The sequence below is a fragment of the Notamacropus eugenii genome, chromosome 1, assembly GCF_028372415.1.
Source record: "Notamacropus eugenii isolate mMacEug1 chromosome 1, mMacEug1.pri_v2, whole genome shotgun sequence".
In the NCBI taxonomy this organism is placed as follows: Eukaryota; Metazoa; Chordata; class Mammalia; order Diprotodontia; family Macropodidae; genus Notamacropus; species Notamacropus eugenii.
The window spans coordinates 479,954,198-479,964,237 of NC_092872.1; the positions used below are offsets into that span (position 1 = coordinate 479,954,198).

A 10,040-nucleotide genomic window follows, 5' to 3' on the forward strand; every position below is an offset into this window, starting at 1 on the left:
TAAGTGACATTTGAAGTTGCAATGCTGGTTAGCCCTGCTCCAGACGGCTCTCCCCTTAGAAACAAGACACTCTCTTCTGGCTCTTTCTGACCAACCAAAACCGGTTGACTCCTTTAGCTCCGGCATGCTGCTGCCACCACCAACCCCAAGGGCTGAGGCTTTTTCAGGAGAAGCTGTCCACCCTGGCTTCAACCTCAATGGGTCGGGTAGAGCTCTCCATCATGTATACATCTGTCCAGATGCTTTCTAAATCCACATAGATACAAAGTTTACTATTGTAACCGAAGTCTCCAAACCCAGACTTGTTACACTGGAGAGTGTTAATTACATTTGGCTTCAATTTAGAATCACCAATGATTTCGTCATGGAGACTGTGTACATTCATATTGTATACACTTACCTGTGCACAGGTCCTTTCTGCCAATAGAATGTAAGTTCCTAGGACTTTTTATTTCATTTTTTATATCTGCAACCCCCTTTACCTCGAACGTCACCTGGCATAGATAGAGTAGGGGCTTAATAAATGCTCGTTGCTTGAGCCCAGTGCCCACCTGTCCAGTCTCTGACCTGTTTTACAGATGAGGTAACTGAGGTCCAAGAGAAGTGCCCCCTTCCTAAGTTACATGGTCGAAAGGGCGGCAGGGCTAAGAGCCTGGGATGGGGGTGAGAGTGGGGGACGGGGCTTATTGGGGGCACCGAGGGGAGGCGGAGCGGGGAGTCCCCCTCTCACTCACCGGTTCACTCCGGATCTCCAGAGACCCTCTCCAGAGGGAGGGCACCGTGGCCCCGTCCAGGGTCTCGTCCCGCAGCATGCCGGGAGCCTGGCCGGGGCCAGGCCTGGGGACGGGACCGCGGCCGGTGCCAGGGCCAGGGCCGGAGTCGGGGCCTGGGTTGGAGATAGGGTCAGGATCGGTGCCGAAGTCAAGATCGGAGTCGGGTTCAGGATCGGGGCCTGGGTCGAGACTGGGCTCTCGATCGGAGTTGGGATGGGGGTGGGGACGGACGTGGAGGTTCGAATCAGGGCTGGGGCTTGGATCAGGGTTGGACCCCCAGACTAGATGAGGGCCAGGGTCCGAATCGGGACGCCGGGGATTCTGGGCACCTCGGACCTTCCCCCGACGCCAGCCTCTACTATTTGGCCGCACCCTACGCCCATAGGTTTCCATGGAGACGATTCCCGACTGCCTCCTCGCCCCCGAGAGGTTGGCGCCTTCTGATGACGCCATGCACCAGGGCCCCAGGCGAGGGCCGATGCCTTTGCCGCCATCTTGACCGTGGGCAAGTTTCCTCCTGCTCGGAGGACTTCCCTTCCGAGGAGGGTGGCGCGCGGGCCTTGAGCGGACTAGCTGATCTCGGAGGGGCGGGAAAGGGGAAAGGCCTGTTTGAGACAGGGGCCTGCCAGTACCAGGCTCTAAGATGGCGGCGAAGGGCAAGGTCGCTTGGGAGGCGCCCGGCGAGGGCGGGGGGCTGCGGTGGCTGCTGCGGCAGCGGAATGGAGGGCGCGCCGTCGCCCGCTGCGCCCGAGGGCTGGTCTTGGGAAGGCGTGACCTTGGGCAGAGCCCTTCCCCTGCCCCGACTTCGGCTTCCCCAGCTTTAAAATGCGGGTGGGGGCGGGCCCGCTCCGCTTCCTGGGACCTCCCCCTCCCCCAAGCGCCGCCACGTGCCTAGAAAACCCCCCCCAAAATCTCCCACCGGCCCGGGCTCCGGCCCTCCTGAAGCCTCCGGCCGCTTCTGCGAACACCTGCCGCGCCCGGCCGAGCGCCCCCTAGAGACGGTGCGGAGCTGCCGTGATGGTGACGGCGGGCACCGATAAGCGAGCTTTAAGTCTGGCCAAGCGCGTTAGGCGGTGTCTTCCTTTGAGTGCCCAGATGGCCCTCGCCCCCTTTAATTCGAGAGGCTGCCCTCTGGAGCGGACGGGCCGCTTTGTCTGTGTTGTCGGCTGGTCTCCCCCGTGAGAGGGCAGGCCTGGGGTTCGCCTCCTGTGTCCAGCCCCCAGGCCGGAGCGCTGGCAGTCGTGACCCCCTCTGGGGTTTTCCTGGCGGAGATCTGGAGCGCTTGGACTTGTCCTTCCCCAGCCGAGGAGACTGAGGCACACTGCCTGCAGTGATTTGCCCAAGGTCGCCTAGCTTGTGTCTGAGGCTGATGGATTGATTCCATACTTATGTGATTTGTACTGATCCTATGGTTTAATAATAATATGAAGTATAAAAACTAAAGGTTTGGTAAAAACAGCAAAGGTGTACGGATGGGCCTCGTTTGAAAACCCACGTGCAAACAAGATGGGGTCATCAATCAGTAGCCATTTCTTCAGCCGCTACTTAAGAAGTCTGTCACCAGGGCTGGGATGGGACCCGGGAAGACAAATATAAAAATGAAAGAGTACCTGCTCTTAAAGAACGCCCATTGTCAGTCAATCCACACACAAGCCTTGCTTAGACCCCTCCAGGCCAGGCTCCAGGAAGGCCAGTTTCTGCTTGCCCATCGGAAGCTCTCTTTCTGTCTCTTTCCATCAGGAAATAACCAAGGAGAGTAGCTTTCAAAGTTGGGCCAGGCCACAAAATCTACACTGTAAAATGAATGTATACAAAGAACTCACCTACTACTGTCATCCCTTCCAGCTCAGAGGTTGGGGGAGACCCTGCCCCCAGCCAGCTAGAAAATTTGTGTACAATTTTTTTGGCCCTTACCAGAGAAGAATTCTGAATTTTTTCTTTTTTCTTTTATGGGGTGTTTACAATGCCCCAGTACAGTACTTTATTGTAAAATTTGAGTTGTATATACATATATTTCATGCATTTCTGAGTTTCTAAACTTTTTCTATGTTGTCTCCTGGCATTTGTATGTTGTCTTTTGCTTCCGCAAAATTTCCCCAAAAAAATTCCCATTTAATTTCTTATACCAACCTGCTTCACTTTCCAAATTAACATTCACTCCTCCATCATCTACTTTACCTATTGTATAATTTCCCCTCTCTCCATCCCACCTCACCTCTCCCTTCAATTTCTTGCTCTATTCTCAGTAATCAAATCAATACTACCATTGTTCCTGGGAAGGGCAAATCCCAGACTTCCCCAAAGATTAATTCACTATCCAGGTGATTCTTTGAAGTCTGCCCTTCCCCAACCCCAGCTAGAAGTCCCAGATATGAATTGTCTCCTTTAAAATGTAAACTCTCAGGAAAGGAACTGCTGCAGGTTTGCTTGGTTTTGGTATCCCCAATTAATATCATGTCAGTAATATATTAAATTATCAGGGCATCTAGATAGGGAACACCCCACTAGGAAATGATGATGATATTTTGAGAGAAGTATGATGATGCATATAGCAGATGTTTAATAAATGCTTTTTTAATTCATGGAAATACAGAAATATATACAAAATAAATATGATGGGGGAAGAGACACTAAAGTGGAGAGAAGGGGGTGAGACTGCATGTTGAAGGCAGCATTTGAACTGAGTTTTGAAAGAAAGTAGAGAATCTAAGAAGTAGGAATGGGAAGAGTACATTCCAGGCATGGGGGAAAGTCAGTCAACAATCATTTAATTGGAACTTACTATGTTCCAGACTCTGTGTTAAGGACTAGGGATATACTTTAAAAAAAAAAAAAAGTGAAAACTTGGTCCCTGCCTCTTCCGGAAATTTACATTTTAATGGGTAAACAATATTAAAGTAACTGTACATACAAGGCAACATTTGAGCTGAGTGTAAAGCAAAGCCAGGTGAAGGGGATTCTGGGGGAGGACAGCCAGCCAAAGAGCAAAAGTTGAGAGATGAGTGTTGATAAAACAGCAAGAAGGCCAGTGTCACTGAATCATAGAGTACCAGGAAAGGAGCAGGGTATAAAAGGGATGGAAAGAGGGGAAGGGGCCAAGTTATATAGGGATTTAAAAGCATAACAGAGAATTATATTTGATCCTGGAGGAAATAGGGAGCTATTAGAGTTTATTCAATAAGGAAGTGACACAGTCACTTTAAGTTTCAGGAAAATCATTTTTGCTGCTGAGTAAAAAGGTGAATTGGCGTGGGGAGAAACAGCAGGCTATTGTAATAATCCAGGCTTTAGGTGATAAGGGCTTGCACCAGGGGAGCTGCTGCATCAGAGTAGAAAAGGGGCTATATAGAAGAGGTGTTGTAAGTGCAGAAACAAGATTTAGAAATGGATTGAATATAGGGGGTAAATGCAAATGAATTGAGGATGACATCCAGGTTTTGAGCTTGGGCAACTGGGAGGTTAATGGTACCTTCCAGAATAACAGACAAGTTCAGAAGAGGGGAAGGTTTAGGGGGAAAGATAATGAGTTCTGTTTTGGACATGTTGAATTGGAGATATCTGTAGGACATCCACTTTAAGCAGGTATTTAATGGTGAGACTAGAGGTCAGGAGAGAGGTTAGAGCTAGATTTTTAAAAATCTATATAGGGATGATAATTGAATATATGAGTGTTATTAAAATCAACAAGGGAAATAATATAGAGTCGTTCTTTTTTAACCTGGAGGAGTATCTTGTGGGGTCAAAACTATTTTCATTATGATACTAAAAAGTTTTTGCCTATTAAAATTCTCTTTCCCTTTCCAACTATATATCTATGTGAAATCATCTTTTTCTTCATATATGTCAACCAAAATAACATATCAAAACAGATCAAATACAAAGATATACATGAGACTCTAGCAGAGTTCTCATTAGCCAGATATTAAAGAGATTCACAAAAATATGTAGAATGATGCCACTCTTTTCACTGTTTTGGTTTTTTTTTTTGGAAAATAGTTCTTTTTCATTTAAAATGTTAATTATATTAGCATGTTATGATAGGTTTGTTATCATTTTTCATTATTAGTTTTAATTTCTAATACAATAAATATTGATTAAAAACTCACATAAATAAGTTTTTTGAGACCCACAATAATTTTTAAGAGTTTAGGGGTCCTGAAACCAAAAAGGCTGAGAACCACTGGTATAGAGGCAGAAGAGAAAAGGGCCCAGGACACAACTTTGGGGGACATACATAGTGAGCATGGGCATCACCTAGACAGAGAACTAACAAAGGAGAGTGAGAAGGAGAAGTTATAGAACCAGAAGAGAACAGTATAACCTTCATATGGTTCTCAGGTTCCCCACTCTTGGTATAATGAATACCTAGAGAGGATATAGTATCCAGGAGGAAAGGGTCATTTTCAAAGTCAAAACCTTCAGACAGGTAAAAAAGGATAGCTAACGACTGAGAAAAGACCATTAAATTTGAAAACTACTGTCATTGGTAACTAGCAAGGGCAATTTCAGTGAAATGTTGAGGTTTTTAGAAGAGAAGCACAGGAGAGAAAGTGTGAATACCAATTGCAGGCAGCTTTTTCAAAGACTTTAGCCATGAAAGAGAGTAGAGATATGTAGTATGATAGCTAATGGGGAAGATGAAAACTGAAAGGTTTTTAAGGATGGAGAAGACATGATCATGTCTGTAGACAGCAGGGAAGCAGACAGAGAGATTGAATAAAACAGTGAAAGAGTGCAAGGGATAGAGGTAGAGATGAAAGAGGGGATCAAAAATATATGTAGAGGGATTTACTTTGGCAAGGGGAACAACCACTTCGTACGAGACAAGGGTGAAGAAGAGAGTGAGTGAATATAAGAGACTAGAGAAAAGGAGGAGAGGAGAAGGAACTTTTAGAGAATGTTCTCAGCTTTTTCAGTATGAGGCAAGGTCTTAAGATGAGAGGGTGGGAGAAGGGGAATCCATGAGAGGCTTGAGGGATGAAAAGTATTAGGAATAACTACTGTATAACAGCAAATTGATTAGGAAGGTATAAAAGGATTCCCTTGATGCAGTGAGCTGAGATTATGTAACATAAATTTGTGCTGGGCTATCACCAGTCATCTTGACTTAAGTCTTGCCACTGGATTCTGATGACTCCAGAGGAGAGAGTGAGGCTGATAACCTTGCACAGCTCTGCTTCACTTAAATCCAATTCACTAACAAGTCAAGACATTTGCTGTCATGATGTCATTTTTCCTCTTCTGAGAATGAAAGACAAACAACAGCATAAATTTGTAATGGAGAAACGGAATGCTCTGTATGAGAAGAGTAAGAAAGCCAGTTTGGTTGTACACTAAAATGTCTAGAAAGATAGGCTGGGGCCAAAAAGTGAAGGACTTTAACTGCCAAACTGAGGAGTTTGTAGTTGATCCTAGAGATGGTTGGGAACCAGGGCCGATGGAGTTTATTAAAGAGGGAAGTGACATGGTCAGAACTGTCCTTTAGGAAAAATCACTTTTTGCTTTTCTGCAGAGGGTAAGAACATGATAACTTTCAGGGGGATAAATTGGGAAGCTATTGTCCAAGTGAGGTGGTGATGGGAGCCTGAGCTAGGGTAGGTGGCCATGTGAGTTAAGAGATGGAGATTGATATGAGGAATGTTGTAGAAGTAAACTCAGCAAGACTTTGCCAAGTCTATGACCACTGATTGGATATTTAAGGTGAGGGAAAATGAGGAATTGATGACTCCAGGGTTTTTCCATACTGAGTAAATAAAAAAATAGTTATGCCCTTGACAAAAATAGTGGGAGTTACATGTATTCACTCATCTGATCATTTCTGACCACAGAAATTGGGGCAATTGAAGCAATGATTGTATTCTTTCATACACATAGACAGAAATAGACATGTACTGGCCCATTCAGTCCAAGAGGGGAGTTTATGGACAATGTTCCTTAATTCTAACCTCCTATATAAAGTAAGGATTTCAGTTTTCTAGATAATGTGATCCTAGAATCTAAAATCTTAGCTGATAAAGGGTGATTTCTTGGTCAGTGCCAATTTTAGTTTTCCTCACAAGTCTTACAGTCTTATGATCCAGCCATTTGGAGAACTCCTTAGGTAGGTGATATGAAATCTAGCCTTTGAGTCAGAAAACAGAGATTTCCTGGGCAGTGTCAGCCTTAATGGTTACTTCAGGAATAGCCCCAAGCCCCATAGAAGGCAACTGTACCCTTCTTTGCAGAAGTAGGGGACCAGGTGTACAAAACATGGCATATAATTAACATCAGAATTTTTCCATGTGTTAGTTGGTTTTGATGCATTTTTTCCTTTTATTTTTTGTTGTAGGAGATTTCTCTCTGGATAGAAAAGAGGGAATAATACATCAGAAAATATAGGTGATGTAAAAACAAAACATATCAATAAAATTATTTTTTAAAGTAGACAAAATATAGGAACAGTCAATGTTGTATGGGTTGTAGAAAGTTAAACATAATAATTCACTGTCAAGGGAATTGTGATTCAGACTGTCATTTTGGAAAGCAATTTGAAATTATTTGAATGAAATGACCATGTCCTTTGACCCAGAGATTCTCTATCAGGCATATGCCTCAGTGAAGACATTGATAAGATGAAAGTTCCTATATACATTTTTATATATTTTATATATTCCCTATATATGTATATTCAATATTTATAGCAACACTGTTTGTGGTAGCAAATAACTGGAAACAATGTAAATGTCCATCAATTGGGAAAAAGCTAAACAAATTGTGGTATACAAATAGTGGAAAATTATTGTGTTATAAAAATAATGCCTGGGAGCCAAGATGGTGGAATAATTGGTAATTGCTATGTCCCTCCCCTTGTTGACCTTGATGAGCCCGAGCCCAGAGAATATCTCCCCAAAAAAAGCCCTAGAACAGTGGGAACAGCAGAAGGGGTAAACAGTCTCTTAGCCCTTGAGGCTAGGAAGATTGTTAAGGAGGGTCCCTCTTCTTGTGGCTGAAGGGGACCAGTGCAGAATCAGAGCTATCTCAGACAGCCCCACCTCAACAAACCAGGAGAAGATCTTGAGCCCCAGGGGGGTGAAGCCAGCAACTGCCAACACTAAGACCCCAGGCATGCCTCAGCATGGAATCGGGAAGACATTAGCACAGATGGGATCACCAACCACTGAGCTTGCCTATGCTCTAACTCAGCAGAAGAGACCTTCTGTGGCCAGACTGCCCCTCCCCCATACTTAATGAGCTAACTCCAGGGTAACTGCAGGGAAACCCAAAAAGACCTCACCTAGCCTCTGTTCTCCAACACCAGCCAGCTCAGTCTCAGGTAAGCTGCAGCATTTTAGCTTCTAGCTGAAAGAACCAGAGACCACAACACACAAAACCTCAAGTTTTAGGCCCAAGAACTGTGGGATAGAGCCTCCTGTGCCCCAGACACAGAGATCTACTTTAAAAGCCAGGAAAAGGGTGATTATCATGAGTAAGAAGCAAAGCAGAAAAGAAAAGATCATAGAATCTTTCTATGGGGACAAGGGCCAAAACACAAATACCAAAGAGGTCAGCATGGAGACTGTACTCCCATCTATAAAAAATAATGAATGTGATGAATATGTATACCTGTTCATGGAAAGATTTAAATGAATTAATGCAGAATGAAGTAAGCTGAACCAAGAAAACAATATACACAATGCCTACAACAATATAAATGGAAAGAACAGCCATAGAACATTTAAAAGAGAATGTTGCAAAATTCCAAAGAGCAAGTACGGCCCCAAAGAAGAGAAACAAGGAGATAGCTTCACCTCGTCCTGCTCCTTGCAGAAGTGGGAGACTGGAAAACATTGCATACATTTTCAGATCTTTTTTTATTTACTCAACAGCTTTACTGATTTTTTTCCCTCTTTTTTTTCCCTTTGAAAAAAGTATTTGTTATACAGGATAGCTAAGTGAAAGGAGGGGAATAGCAAACTGGAAAGGATATTAGGAGAATTTAGGTGATATAAAAACAAAAAAATATAAATTTTTAAAAAATTAACTAGCCTCAAAATTGAGAGTTCAGAGATCAAACCCTGAAAAACAGAAAAAGGCATTTCCTGAATATTGGTGCCTCTTAGAAAAAGAAAAAGATTGTCCACATGGCCCCTGCAGGTAGAGAGCAGAGCTACAACATGCAGGAGCAAATTATGTGGACCTTGCCATATACCAATCCCTGTTGCTATTATTATTAATTATTCAAACAGCAGGTCCAATGGAAAAGGGTTGTTCATATACTATCACTAAGTTGTGTTTCCTTTCTTGGGGGTTGTCTAAAGTACATGGAGTACTACAAGTCTTAGGGGCATTGAGTAGGAAGGACCTTGTGAGAGAGCTAGGTATTCCCCAGAACATCACTGATGTATCAAAGACAATCTCAAGTTTTGTTATGTCATTAAACCAAGGTTTCTTAACCATTTTTGCCCTAAGGACACTCCCTTGACCACTTGGTGTAGTTTATGATTTCTTCTCAGTATAATGTTGTGGTTTAAAAAAATATTGTCTCTCCCTGCAACTGCCCCCTCCCCAAATGAACAATTAAAAGAAAAGAAAATAGTCATGGTAAATATGCATAACCAAGCAAAACAAATTGTCTTATTGGCCATGTCCAAAAATGTATCTCATTGTGAATTTTAAGTCTTTCACCTCTCTGGTAGGAAGTAGGTGTCATATTTCACCTTTGGCCATCTGTACTCATTTATCATTGCACTGATCAGTACTAAAATGTTCCCAAGTTTTATTGTTATTGTTTTTTAAATAACATTGTAACTATAGGTATTGTTCCAATTCTGCTTATTTTACTGTGCATTGGTTAGTAGAAGGCTCCCCGGTTTCTTGTGAAACTGTCTAGTTTATGATTTCTAAGAGCACAATGATCAGAATAATGTTTTTAAGTGTATAAAACAAAATATATAGGACTACAAAAGGAACCAAATATATTGAAATACAGTTACCAAAGTATTTAAAAAAAAAACAACAAGTTCATGAATGTCAGATTAAAAGCCCATGATCAAACTGATTAGAACCCATGGCAGTAGAGCTAGGAAAACTAAAAAGTTGCTCAAAATTAAGCTAGTTTTTCCCTAAAAAAGCAATAAACCACTCTTGAAACTGAATTGGTTCAAGGCTTGCCTTTAGACATAGCTTCCCTGACATGCTGACATGTAAAGCATAAAAGTCCAGGGTGTGTGTAGTCTGAACCCTTCTGGCTTGACTAACTTCCACTGCCCTGTGAGGCAATACACTTTC

At 43.2% G+C, this 10,040-nt stretch overlaps 1 protein-coding gene across 1 annotated transcript in view; it reads right to left on the minus strand.

The window, feature by feature from the left end:
- The window catches only part of DYNC2I2 (dynein 2 intermediate chain 2), a 34,897-nt gene extending 33,309 nt beyond the window's left edge, over nt 1-1,588 (minus strand). Inside the window, exon 1 of the mRNA XM_072632608.1 lies at nt 735-1,588. Coding sequence (XP_072488709.1) covers nt 735-1,226 — 492 coding nt within the window. The 5' untranslated portion in view covers nt 1,227-1,588. The remainder of the gene's footprint in view (nt 1-734) is intronic.
- Nucleotides 1,589-10,040: the final 8,452 nt, after the last annotated feature.